The following is a 15,383-nucleotide window of genomic DNA, read 5'->3' as shown; positions in this document are numbered from 1 at the left end:
TTTACTAGGATGAGAAAAATTACTGACAAGCTCAGTTCCACCTTTATGTAGCTTTCTTTAGTATTTCTCATGTAATCATATGGACAAAATATATTTTTAAAATTTTCTAAATAATGTGGAGCACAGTGAAAGAACTACTTCATTTTTAAGAACAATTACTCCTACTTACACATCTTTTTTTTTTGAAATATAGTTAGTTTACAATGTTGTGTCAGTTTCTGGTGTACAGCATAATGTTTCAGTTATACATGAACATATATATATTCCCTTTCATATTCTTTTTCATTATAAGTTACTACAAGACATTGAATATAGTTCCCTGTGCTATACAGTAGAAACTTGTTTATCTGTTTTATGTAATAGTTAATATTTGCAAATCGTGAACTCCCAATTTATCTCTTCCCATCCTACTCATACATCTTGATTCAAACTTAAAAGAAAAATCAAGCTACTGATTGATATTAAGGCACTTTTTTTACTAGTGGAATTTGTACTTTGATAGTAATTCCGTAAGTGTTTTATTACTGATTATTATATTTTTATTATTTTTATAAACTAAAGGCTCATTTGCCAGCCCTCTACACTTGAAATTGCTTCTGTAATAATTCACATGTGATTTCCATCTATAAACACATTTTACCCCTGAGTTGCTATAAAGGTTCTGGGAGGTGGAGATTGTATTTTACACAAATACACTTTTTTTAATGTCTCAATATATTTGTAAACAAAGTAGTAATCAAATTATAACTAATTTTTTGAAAGAATGTTTTCAATAATAACGTCCCAAGAAGAAGATAGGGATGCACCATCTGCTGGAACTATAATCTATAGCTTTTGATATTACTAAAACACATGAAAAACATTTCTTGCTATCTTTCCGTTTTCCTCACTAGCATTTTTCATCTTATGAACTTTTCAACTTCTTGAATTTATATTGCTATGATGTGGCCTAGAAGGGAGAGAGAGAAATCTTCACTGTCCAGATTGCTGGCCTCTTATCCAGTAAGTGGCAAACCGGGCTTTCTAGAATTGATGATATAGCCTTTATATTTGGCTATAAGGGCACTTTATGATGGTTTTTAAACCTTAATTTTAAGTAATTCAATTAGGAAAGAAATAGAGGACACATCCTTCCCTGGATATAATTTTAAGAAATAAATGAATTCTACTCAATCACTTTTGCTATCAGGTGGGCTACAGTCTCATCTTCATAAATAAGGATTTATGAATTTCACTACTGCCATTAATATTGCTGAGAGTCAGACATCTAAACTTTCACTCCCAGAGACAGAAATGCATTCCAGAATTACTCCAGCACCAGGACTGCAGTCTCTTAGAGTAAGTATACAGACTACTAAATAGAACTAGGAAAATAAGTTACCGTATAGGACAAATGCCCATGTCAATTATCTCTTCTTTTTAAAGAAAAGCAAAGAGTGAGGCTAAATAAACATTTACTATCTTTATTTTCTTTTTACCTTTTATTGTAAACATATATCATATATAAGCATATATAAAATACATTGTGCCAGTTAAAGAGTAAACAAATAAACACACACCCATGTATCTATCACACAGCTGAAGAAGCAGAATATTAGCAACATCTTTGGAATGCCTTATCCCTCTCCAGCCCTGCACACTCCTTTCCCAGAGGTTGAACACTACCATGAATTTTGTGTTTCTCACTCCTCAGAGTCTTCACAAAATGTATATATTCCTAAATAGCATTATTTCATTAACATAATGCACACATTTATGGACTATATTGTATGTATTAATCTATGACTTGTTTTTTTGCTTATTAGTGTCACTGCATATAGCTGTAGTTAATTATTTGTGATCTTCTTTTGAATGAATATACCACAATTTATTTATTCTTCTGACAGTAAAAATTTAGGATGTTTCTATTTTTGTTATTCTGGATAATATTGCTATGAACTATACTGTTACCCATTGTTGGTAGAAATACAAAATAGAACAACCACTCTAGAAAACATTTTGATTTTCTTTAAGTTAAATATATATCTAGCATATGACCCAACAATTCTACTCCTACGATTTTACAAAAAAGAAATAAAAAAGATATGTCCACACAAATACCTGTACAGAATATTCATGGCAGTTTTAAAATTTATCATAGCCAAGAACTGGAAACAACCCAAAGTCCAACAACTAGTGAATAAACAAACAATTCCTGACATATTCATATAATGGAGCACCATTCAACAACAAAAATGAGGAAACTACTGGTACAAATAACGACATGGGATGCATTTCAAATGCATTATGTCAAGAGAAAGCAGCCAGGCACAAGTGACTACATACTATGTGGTTCCATTTATATGAAATCCTAAGAAATGGAAAACTATATTGATAGCTGGTTCTTCTGCAAAGGAGAAAGGGGGACATTTGCGAGGTACTGGCAAGTTTTATATGTTGATCGTGCTGGTAGTTACATCGCTGTTAACATTTGTCAACCCTTGAACTTTATACTTAAAAGCAGTAGCATTTTATTGTATGTAAATTATACCTCAATAAGCTTAGTTTTGAATAATGCTATGAATATTCATGAACATGTCATCTGGTACACAAATACAGAAGTTTCTCTAGCATACATACTGAATGAAATTGCTGGGTATTCAATATGCACATCTTTGATTTTACTAGAAAATGCCAAATCATTATACGAAGCAGTTGTACCAATTTATACACCCACCTGCAGTGTACAAAGGTTCCCATTGACACATATCTTCACCAATGCTTTTCAAATTTGACAATTCGGTGAATGTTAAATAGAATCTCATCATGGTTTAAAAATGTACTCTCCTAGTTTTCCCTACTTTTTCTATTTTTTCATTTTTCTGTTAGATGGTTTTGTTTTTCTTATTAATGTTCAGGAGTTCTTTAAGTTTTCTATTTGAAATTGTAAGAACTTTACATTTTTTATTAAGCTATCTTCTCACAGTTTGTACCTTGCCTATTCATTTTCTTTATGATCTTTCAGTTAAAGGAAGCTCTTAATTTGAATATATTGAATGTATCCATCGTTTTCTACACAATTTGTCTTAAGAAGCCTTTCTCCTTTAAATTCAAAAAGACCCTCACCCACATTTTCTTCTAAAAGTTTTTTAAAAATTGCCTTTTACATTGAAGTTCTTAATCTATCTGGAATTATGTACAGCATGATGCAGAAAACCAAATTAACTTTTCTCACATGTGCTAATCAATTGTACTAGCAATTATTAAGTAGTCTATCTTTTCCTCACTATGTATAAGGACACCTTTGTCATATATCAAGTATCCATGTATATACGACTGTGTTCTGGGTTCTCAATTTTGTTCCATCAGTTCATTTTTCTATCATGGCAAAGATATCTTACTGACCTAATTACTTTTGCTGTGTTAAGCTTTTATGTCTGATAGGAAAAATCCCCTCACCTGGTTCATTTTCTTTAGGAGTGTCAGAGCTATTCTTGGCTAAGAATAAATTTCCAATAAATTTTAGAATCATCTTATTAAGTTTGGTGAAGAACCCAGTTGTGGTTCTCACCTGAAGCTCTAAAACAACTGGAGAAGAAAGATGATACTGAGTTTCTCCTTTCACTCCTTTCTCCCTTTCTAGCTCTCTGTTTATATAGGTCTTCTTTGATATCTTTTAATAAAGTTTCCAAACTTTTACCATTATGGTCCCATACAACTTCTGTTAGATTTCCTCCTAGGTACCTTATTTTTTGTTGCTATTGCCAGTACTATCTTTTAAGAAGCATGTTTTCTATTTGTTAGAGGTCTATGGAAATACAATTGACTCTTGAAAATTAATTTTATTTTTTACCACTCTGTAATCATCCTTATTAATTTTAATTTTTTCTCTGTAATTCTTTAGAGCTTTCTATGCAGATATACATATTGACCATAAATAATGATACCTTTTTTCTTGCTTTTCTTTTCAGTCCTTATACCTTTCACTTCTTTTGCTTGTCTTTTTGCACTGACTAGGATTCCAGTTCATGAAGAATAAAAGTGCTGAGAGTGGGCATCCTTGCTTGCTTCTGATCTTAAGAAGAATACAATTTTATCATTGAGAGTGATATTTTGTATCACTGTTTTTAGATACCCTGTTTCGATTTAAGGAAGTTCTCTTCTATTGCTAGTTTGCTAAGAGTTTTTAATTATAAGGACGGTTGAATATAACTGAATGCTCTTTCAACAACTATTGAGATGATTATATGGTCTTTCTTCTTGAATCAGTTAATACAATGAATTACATCAATAGATCGTTTAACGCTACCTCAATCTTGCACTCCAGGAATAAATTTCATCTTGATCATTTTTAATACATTGCTGCAACCAGATTCTTAATGTTTTGTTTAAAAGGCTTTTTATTTATGTTTATAATTGAGATTGGCTTGTAAATTTTTCCTTTTTTGGACTGTCTTTTTTGGGTTTGGATACTAAGATATACTAGCCTTAAAAAATAAAATGGAAAAGATTCCCCTTTTCCTATTTTCTGAAAAGGTTTATTATAAAATCACATTTATCTGTTCAATCCATTTCTTGAAATTTTGGCACAATTTATATGTAATATCATCTGAACTTAGCGTTTTTTCAGGGAAAATCAAATCATTGGCTCAGTTTCTTTTATTGCTGTTGGATTCTTGGGTTTTCCATTTCTTCCTAAGTAAGTTTTGGTAAGATACATTTTTCTACAAATGTGTCCTTATGTTTCAAATTTATTGATTTAAGTAATAAGCATAATCATCTCCTTACATTTTTAATTTCTATGTCCCTTTTTCATTCCTTATGTTAGTTACTTGTGCCTTCTCATTTCTTGATTATTCAGTTTTAGTAGGCAGAATAATGACCTCCCAAAGATGTCCACATGCTAATTCCCAGAACCTGTCAATATGATACATTATATGACATACATTACATGATACATTACATGACAAAGAGAAACTAAGGCAAAAGATGGAATTAAAATTGCTGATAAACTGTTCTTAAAATAGGGAAATTATTCTGGATTATCTGGGTGGGCATAATGCAATAATAACTGTGCCAGAGTGATAAGATGCAAGAAACACTTGACAGGATATTGCTGGCTTCAAAGATGGAAGGAAGCAGCAAGTCAAGGAAAGCAGGCTGCTTCCAGAAGCTGAAAAAGACAAGAAAATGGATTCTTTCCCAGAACCTCTGAAAAGAATGCAGCCCTACTAACACCTTGCCTTTAGCCCAGTGAGAGCTCTGTTGGACTTCTACCTACAGAACTGTAAGATAATGTATTTGTATTGTTTTAAGCTACTAAGTTTGTGGTCATTTGTGCAGCAGCCATTAGAAACTAACTCATCAATCACTCCAGAAGTGGGTCCATTTTTTACCCCCCTGGTAACCACAAGTCTGTATTCTCTGTCCATGAGTCTATTTCTGTCCTGTATTTATGTTTCAGAAGTGGGCCCATTTAATTAGTCTTTCCAAAGAACTAACTTCTGACTTCATTGATCCTTTCTATTCTATCTTTTAATTCCATTGACTTTTGCTTCTGTCTTTATTATTTCCTGGCTTCTACTTCCCTTGGGTTTATCTCACTGTTCTTTTGATATCTTATATATAAGTATTTAAACTTTCTTCTAAATACCTACCATTTTTATATCCCACAAGCTTTAGTAGATACTATTTGTATTATCATTCAATTATTACCACTTTCTAATTTTCATTTTGATTTCTTCTCATTCATGGGTTGCTTAGAAGTCAACTTTTTACATTTCCAAATACATTGTTTGTTTTTAGTTTTCTTTTTATTACTAGAGTCTAGCTTAATTGTATTTAGTCAGATATGTATATCAAAGATTGTTTGAAATTTATTGTGGTTTATTTACTTTCATGACCTGGGATATGGTGAATTTTTATAAGTTCCTTAAGTGCCTGAAAACAATATGTATTTCCAGATATTAAAGCAAAGACTGTAACAAGAGACAAAGAATGACATTACATAATGATAATGGAATCAATCCAAGAAGATAGAAAAATTGTAAATATATATGCAGCCAACATACATAAAGCATGTATTAACAAATATAAAGACAGAAATTGACAGTAATGCAGTAACAGGGAACTTAACACCCCACTTACATCAATGGACAAATCATCCAGACAGAAAATCAATAAGGAAACACTGGCCTTAAAGATAGATTAGACCGGATAGACTTAATAGATATATGTAAAACATTCCATCCCAAAGCAGCAGAATGCAGATTCTTTCCAAATGCACGTGAAATGTTCTCCATGATAGATGTCATGCTAACCCACAAGATAAGTCCCAATAAATTTAGAAGATTGAAATCATATCAAGTATCTTTTCTGACCACAATGTTATGAGACTAGAAATCAACTACAAGGAAAAAGTTACGAAAAAACACAAACAGATGGAGGCTAAAAAATATGCTACTAAGCAACCAGTGGGTCACTGCAGAAATCAAAGAGGGAATTTTTTTAAATACCTGAGGACAAATGCAAATGGAAACAGAATGACCCAAAATTTATGAGATACGACAAAGGCAATTCTAAGAGGGAAGTTTATAGTGATACAGGCTTGCCTCAAGAAATAAGAAAAATCTCAAGTAAACAATCTTACACTTAAAGGAACCACAAGAAGAAGAATGAACAAACCCCAGAGTTAGTAGAAGAAAAAAATCATAAAGATCAGAGCAGAAATAATGAAATAAAGACTAAAAAAAATTAGAAAAGATCAATTAAACTAAGAGCTGATTCTTGGAAAACATAAACAAATTGATGAGTCTCTAGCCAGATATTCAAGAAAAAGAGAGAGAGGGCCCAAATTAATAAAATCTGAAACAAAATAGAAGTTACGACTAACATCACAGAAATACAAAGGATCATAAGAGATTGCTAGGAACAGTAAAATACCAATAAAAAGCAATCTAGAAGAAATGGATAAATTCTTAGAAATGTACAACTTCCCAAGACTAAATCAAGAGGAAATAGAAAACATGAACAGTCAAATTCGTAGTAATGAAATTGAATCAGTAATTTAAAAACTCCAAACAAACAAAAGTCCAGGACCAGAGAGTTTCACAGGTAAAGTCTACCAAACATTTAAAGAAAAGTTAGCAGCTATCCTATTCAAACTGTTCCAAAAAACTGAAGAGGAAGGAATGTTTCCAAACTCATTCTACAAGGCCAGCATCACCCTGATACTAAAACCAAAGATATCACACACAGACACACACACACACACACACAATTATAGGCCAATATCACTGAAAATCTTAGCAAACTGAATTCAACAAATATTAAAAAGGTCACACTCCATGATGAAGTGGGATTAACCCAGGGATGCAGGGATGACACTGTCCACAGAACTGGAACAAATAATTGTAAAATTTACATGGAAACACAAAGACCCCAGATAGTCAAAAAATCTTGGGGTGGGGGGAAGAACAAAGCTGGAGCTATCACATATCCTGGTTCCAAATTATACTACAAAGCTACAGTAATCAAAACAGCATGTTACTGGTGCAAAAACAGGCACACAGATCAAAGGAAAAAAATAGAGAGCCCAGAAATAACCCCACACTTACATGGTCAATTAATCCATGATGGAGGCAAGAATATACAATGGGAAAAGACTGCCTTTTCAATAAATGATGTTGGGAAAACTGGAATGATACATGCAAAAGAATCAAACTGGACTACTTCTCACAGCACATACAAAAATAAACTCAAAATGGATTAAAGAATTTAAATGTAAGACCTAAAACCATAAATCTTCCAGAAGAAAACATAGGCATTATGCTTTTTGACATTGGTCTTAGTAAGATTTTTTTGGATCTGTCTGCTCAGGCAAGGGAAACAAAAGCAAAAATAAACAAATGGGACTACATCAAACTAAAAAGCTTTTGCATAGTGAAGAAAACTACCAGTAAAACGAAAAGGCCACCTACTGAGTGGGAGAAGATACTTACAAATGATACATCTGATAAGGGGTTAACATCCAAAATATACAAAGAATTCATACAATTCAACATCAAAAAACCAAACAAACCAATCAAAAAGTGGGTCAAGGATCTGAATAGACTTTCCAAATAAGACATACAGATGGCCAACAGACACATGAAAAGATTCTCAACATCACTAATTGCCAGGTAAATATAAATCAAAGCCACGATAAGATGCCACCTCACATCTGTCCAAACTGCTATTATCAAAAAGACAACAAATAAGCATTGGTGAGGAGGTGGAGAAAAAGGAACCCTCGTGCACTATTGGTGGGACTGTAAATTGGGGCAGCCACTATGGAAAACAGTATGAAGTTTACTCAAAGAAATAAAAACTACCATTGATCCAGAAATTCCACTTCTGGGTATTTTTCCAAAGAAAACAAAAACACTAATTCAAAAAGATATGTGTACCCCTATGTTTGTTGCAGCATTATTTACAATAGCCAGGATATGGAAGCAACCTAAGTATCCAAGGCGAATAGACAAAGATGTGGCATACATAGGTGACCCTTGAACTACACGGGTTTGAACTGCGTGGGTTCACTTCTCCACGGATATTTTTTCAATACTAAACACAATAGTATTCCACAATCCACAGTCAGTTGAATCTGCAGATGCAGGACCATGGATGTGGGGGAACTGCATATTCAGAGGGTCGACTATAAGTTATAGACAAATTTTTCACTTCCAAGACAGTCAGCATCCCTAACAACTGTGTTGTTCAAGGGCCAATTGTATATTCACTGGAATATTGGGCAGCCTAGAGAATGATGAAATCTTGCCATCTGTGACAACACAGATGCACCTAGACTGTATTACGCTAAGTGAAATTAGTCAGACAGAGAAAGGCAAATACTGTATGATTTTACATACATGTAGAATCTAGAAAACAAAATAAACATAACAAAACAGACTCACAGATACAGAGAACAAACTGGTGGTTGTCAGAGGAGAGGAGGGTAAGCGGAAGAGTGAAATAGGTGAGGGCAATTAAGAGATACAAACTTCCAGTTATAAAATAAATAAGTCTCAATTTTGTAACGTCCAGCATGGGGAATGTAATCAATAATATTGTAATAACTTTGCATGGTGACAGATGGTAACTAGACTTTTTGTGGTGATCATCTTGTAATATATAAAAATATCAAATCATTCTGTTGTACACCTGAAACTAATATAATATTGTAAGTCAATTATACTTCTATTTAAAATTTTTAATTAAAAAATTCTGAAGTCTATAACCACATATACTGCATAAAGATATTAAGAAAAAAATTAAAGCCATAATAAATTTCTTTTTCACAGGAATTAAAATATATATATTAGCTGCCAGGATAGGAGTTTATGGCTTAGCTGCCAAATTTACAAAGACATTAGTTAAAATAGTTGCTACCCTTTGGTCACACGTCTGCCTCTTTAGCAGTTGGCATAGACTCAAAAGAGTATCGAATTCAACAGCAAAAACTCAATTATATTTCCATTTGGGTCCAACAGTTGAAGCTTCCCTAGTAATATTGAGTGGGAAAGCGTGAAAAAGGTCATGTCGTGTATAAATGATACATCCATGGTGTTAACCATTTTAGGACCAGAGGAGTCTAGACAGGATATAGATTTATTCATAGATCATGTGGGGAAGACCATTTAAAATATTTCCTTGGAGGAAGGGGCAAGGTTTGGGGTCACTTTTAATTTATAGTAGTAGTCTATGAAAGGCAGATTTGGGACATAAGAAAGAGATTGCTGATTTTACTTGTCAAAACAAGAAAAGTAAATGCACATAATGAAATTCTCCATTGGGGGAAAAAGTAAGAAGAATGACTCAGAGTAGAGAGTTGCATATCTCTTAGGTATAAGATTCTGTGAAATAAATTTCAGAGGCTGCACAACTTCAAAGTTCTAGGTTTATGATGAAATTTTATGTTTCAACAATGTAAGATGAGGAACAAATTGCCTTGCCTACCTAAATCAAAAGATGATTGTCAGGCTCTGATGAGAAATGCTTCCTTCCAGAAAGCATTTTCTTTTTTTATTTCTTTTACAGTACTTTTAATTTCCTTTACAATATGACTCAGAATTTTTATTTAATCAACAAATACTCGTTGAGGGGCTTCTAATGTGGCAGGTATTGTCCTAAGTGCTTGATACATGAACAAACAGACAAAAACCTCATTTTCATTGAGTTTACTTTCTGTTTGGAGAAATCAGGCAACAACAACAACAACAAAACACTAAATAAGTAAATAATATAGGTGATAAGTGCTAAGGAGAAAAGGAACAGAGCAGTATAAGGGGAAGATACAGCACCATAGTAATGCTTTAGAGAAAGCCGTTTTTTCTATAAAACCACAAAGGATATACAGAGAGAGCATTTATCCACCAGTGCAAATGAATGAGACAGGTAATTCGAAAGCATCCCAAGCAAGGGTTGCTGGCATTGTAACCTAACCCAGGAGACAACAAGGCCATTTCCGCCAAAGCAGTGAAAAACATTTTCAGCAGTATTTTTTTTTTTTTGGCAGTACATATTGTCTGAAATATATATGTAAAAATACTGTGTCCATCAATAGGCATTTTAAAACTGTAATGATTCAGGAAACTCAGTAAGAAATAAAATCTTTCAGCAAAGCCAATTTATCCATCGAGATTTGTTCCTTCTTTCCAAAGATTTTCCAAATAGTCCCCCTTGAGAATGCTGCTTCACTATCAATGAGTTGAAATATTTAATGAGGTGAAATGAGTTATTATATGTAAAAAAAAAAACTTGGTATGTAGTAACTATATATGTATGTACAAGTATTTATTAAATTAAAAAAATTTTAATGATCATGACTATATCCCAAACCTGATTGGGGATTACTGATTGAATAATTAATGAGCCAGCCAATAAGAAAATAAAGTGCCCGGTTTTTTGAGAATTAGGTAACAATTTCACAAATTAATTGCAGTTACCTTGATAACACTGTTCTTTATGATATAGACATAAGTAATATGTACATATCCTTATATGTTTCAGGGTTTATCCTATAGTTTGTGAATATTTAAAGTTCCTGTTATCCTTTGTTTTCTTCAGTTTCACTGCTTACTATAGTACCATTTCCATCAGAAAGTGTGAGTTGTGGGAGGAGGGGCAATGAAAGCTGGTAAACATCTTTTGTCAGTTTGGCTCTTAAGAGGGGAAGTCAAAACAGCTAGGTAAAATTAGGTTTGAGGTGTTTTCATCTGTGCTATTCCTGGCCCTTGTCACCACAATCAGGAACACACACCCATAAGTCACTAAAATTTCTGGTTTCAAGAATTTCTGAGAAATCAAAATAAGTATATTTTATTTGAAAATCAATAACAATTGCTTCTTTTAGAAAGTGTTCCTGCAAGCAGCTAAGGAGAAATATTAGGTGATCATTAGAACTCTGACAGTTACTTCTCTATGCAAACAAAAATGGAAGAAACATCACCCCCCAGACAGGACTGGAAGCCACATTTATGTTCCCTTTGCACCTCTTTACATCGCTATTTTAGTAATTTCCATGTTGTATTTAATTATTTACCAGTCAGTCCTCCCCTTGACTGAAAACTTTCTGAAGGTAGAATTGCCTTTCATTTTTGTAGCCTTGTGTTCCTAGTATCCGTAAGACACTATTCATGAGTGAAAGAATAAATAAATAAAAGACTCTGAAATTTAGATGAGTTAATCAGATCTCTCTCTTACGTACTGTAAGTCCACCAAAAGCAGGTTGGTAAAGTCACTTGTTTGGGACAACCCAGCTCCCTTAATTTCAAGAAACTCTGAATAAAAACATACCCATCGCTTTTTACATCTCTATTATCTAATTCAATCTGAGAGTATCAAACCATTGTATTCACCACTGTATCTTAGTGTAAGCGGCCTTTCCAGTAAACTGAAAGCTAGAATAGGCTATCTTGCCAGCACATACCAATGCAAACTCATTAAAAGCTCCAAACACCATTGGAGACGTTCCCTTTGGTAAAGTTAGACTAAATAACTTATCCTATGTGATTATAATAATTGAATATTCTGAGTAATGATTATTCAGAGACTCAAATACATTCTTGATGAAAAATGATCAAACACAGTGCTCTATTTTTAACTTAGGCCTTCAGAGGGTTTATTATTTCAAAATCAAATCTATTAAACCTTGTGAATACATTATTCCTCATTAAGATTCCTTTTGAATTCATATGACATGTTAAAGGCAGTGTATCAGTAAATAATTTATAAGTAAAAATCATTTTATAATATTTATCCTGGAAATTGAAGTGAATAGAACATAAAAAAAGAATGAAAAGAAGATGCAAATAACTGATAGGGAGGGTAAGACTACACAGGCGATTCTCAAGGTTAATTTTGGCACTCCTGGAACACTCTTATCATCTAAATAATCTTACTAGATATTTTATGAAGTACACTAGTTAACAAGTCAAATCATTTCATAAGGCATTACTGTGATTAAAAATACTTTAAAAAGGCAAAACAATTATGTTTCCTTTGTTTAATCAATATAGAACTGTATAAAATAAGGTTATATGAACTTGCTCTTGGTAATCCATAAACCATTATAAAATATAAAGCATTATTATTACACTATTGCATGTGTAAAACATTTTGCCTAAGAATCAACTTTTCATTTGTGGTGGCTCTGTGCAAAATTCCTGCTACCACAAAATAACATTAGGACAAGATGGTGGTTTTCAAGCAGTTTTGTTTGTTGGCAACAAGGATAGTTCCTTTGATACAAAATTCTCAAATAAATCCATCACTTCAGAAAGAGTTGGAGGAAATATCTACATTGCTTTTGGACCAGGAAAAGAGAAATGGCTATTTTAAGTTTGAGGAGGCAGTAAAAATAGTATTGGAAGCTAATGTAATTAGTTAGAAAACTAAGCAAACAAATACGGTTGATTATCCTTGAGCTATCTGCCCCCACAACAGAAAAACTTTTAACATGCTCTTAGTCACTGATCCTCATAAAACATTAGCCAATGGTTAGCAAGTAGATCATTAAATCTTTTTAGGCTGATTATCTGGTTTTTATTAGATCCAATCCATTTTTTTGAAGGTGCTAGATAAAACTAATTGACCTACCTTAGACAACTATTAAATGAGCTTACCCTCAGCCCACAACAGCTTAAAAATTGAAATAGGTTATGTCCATTCCAATTCTAACTATTCTTTTTATAGTTTCACTCAGTGAAATCAAGAATTAAAAATATATGCTATGATTGCTTAACCTAAGCAACATAATCCCAGAAAATAGAGAAATTTGAAAAATTCAATTATTCACAAAATTGCACATTCATAGCGTTTATTTAGCAAAAATATTTTATCTGCTACTTCACATCATATATATGCAATATTAAGTAATCGTTGCAATATGTAACCAAATGTAATTAGCAAAAATGTTTTATGTGGCCACTTCGTATTATGTATACACAGCAATAAATAATCATTGCAAAAGTCATCAAATATAAGCTTTTCTCTGATTTTAATCAAATTTATATGATAACTTTTTAAAAAACAGAATACAGCATTTTCTTTTTACTATTTCTTCTTATTAAATGCTAGGGAGCACAATTACCATTCAAACAATCACACTGATATATTTTCAAAGTTTTTACTGACATATAAAAAAATTTCAAATTTACATCTATTTCTTTTCCTACCCTAGGTTTCAACAATCATATCACGATTTTCTGAAATATCCAGAGTTCATTTTGTTCCATTTTTCTCTAGTTACAAATATACCTCTGCTTAAATTTGTACCCATCTTATTTTAGCTGTATTTGAAAAAAATCTTAATACTATTTTTTCCCCAAAAAGTGGCAGTAAGTTATTTGTGTAAAACAGTTGTGATGGAGGGAATTCAAGCATTTTTAACGTGGTAAATGTTACTTTCTTTACAAAATAATTCCAGGATGTAAACTATACTTAAAACTGTTGTGAAAGAAACTTTCAAAGAGCAAAATCATATGATGAGGTTTTTGTAAACTCGGTGTTTGAAAGCTAGACTACAGATTTTAAACATTTCTTTTCATTTTTTCATTTCATTACTATACGCTACAATACTTAAGTACTGTGAGTAAGATTGCTATACTATGTAACAGTCGACTAAAATTGCAGTCTCACTTTATTAGCTTTTCAGACATAGAAGTTCAGCCTATGCAGCATGTATCCAAAACAAATAGGCCTTTCCTGTAACCATTAGCTGACAGAATTTTCAAAAATTCAAAAAGGAAAAGTAGTTTGTAATTAAATACTCACCTTTTGGTGTCTTGAAATATTCCGGCAAAGTTAAAATGAACATGATCACTATTGCCAAAAGTAATTTAAGGAGGGCTGTTTTTGTCATTTTCTATTCACATGATACACGTGTTCCCATCAAGTACACTGATGGCATGTTTCTTCCTGGTTTAAGTTTCATCTCTGCGGTACTTTAAGTTTATGCAGTTTACCTCATACTCACTTCCTCTTGGGTAAGACTTTATAAAAAGTAAGCCTTGAACTGAGATGTCTTCATTTTGAGTTACTTTCCACTAAGAAAGTGATCTTCTATCTAAGCACTTTCGGACTGTCTTCTAAACAAGAAAGAATAAAGAAATGATTTCAGTAAGTAAAGGAGTCTTGTCTTCATCTAGATTTGAAGCCATTTTCCTATACGTACCAACCTGTGTGAGTAAATGCAAACCCATGATACACTCACCAAAAATGAAAGGATAAATGTCAGTTATGTCCAGGTTGTAAGGACATCATTCACTGATTTACTTATTAAGTGACTGCTGACCCCCTTTTAAGTGCCAGGCACAGTCCTGGATTCTGGTGTTCAGAAAACAGTATGTCTAGAAGATAGCAAACAGTACACAATGTCAGGATAAACTAGAGACACATGTAAAATTTTGGTTCTACTTTGCTACATTGCATAAAAGCAGAAGAATGGGACTCATCATTCTACCTATAAACACTGTGATTATTGTTACAGACTCCACATTTTCAGTTCCCATTTCAAAAAACAAAAATCTTTCATTGTGGTAATCCCAGTGAAATAAACTGCATTGTCTTAGAATACAAATGAAGGATAGGCAAAATTCATGGTGAATAAAGAATATGTGCAAACAAATATTTTTATTCTCTTGTTCTTGTATTCTGGTTTAAAAAAAATGGTACTAGATATTAGCAAACATTTTCTCCCTGCTCACTCCCTCTTGTACCCCTACCACCCATCCCATTCCATTTACCCTATTTCTTGTTCTTACCCACCCAGCCCTGGGCTTTATGGAATGATGGGTGAGCCAGCACTAAGAAGCAGGGAACAAAGGTGAATATGAATTAACTGTCTTTTCTTCTGATTGGCTGCA

At 32.8% G+C, this 15,383-nt stretch overlaps 1 protein-coding gene across 1 annotated transcript in view; it reads right to left on the bottom strand.

The window, feature by feature from the left end:
* The window catches only part of TMEM156 (transmembrane protein 156), a 37,983-nt gene extending 23,557 nt beyond the window's left edge, over positions 1–14,426 (bottom strand). Inside the window, exon 1 of the mRNA XM_015244037.3 lies at positions 14,293–14,426. Within this exon, the coding sequence (XP_015099523.1) occupies positions 14,293–14,380 (88 nt within the window). The 5' untranslated portion in view covers positions 14,381–14,426. The remainder of the gene's footprint in view (positions 1–14,292) is intronic.
* Between the last annotated feature and the right edge of the window lie 957 nt (positions 14,427–15,383).

Source organism: Vicugna pacos, chromosome 2, assembly GCF_048564905.1.
Source record: "Vicugna pacos chromosome 2, VicPac4, whole genome shotgun sequence".
NCBI classification, from domain to species: domain Eukaryota; kingdom Metazoa; phylum Chordata; class Mammalia; order Artiodactyla; family Camelidae; genus Vicugna; species Vicugna pacos.
This window is presented reverse-complemented; position numbering and strand designations above follow the sequence as displayed.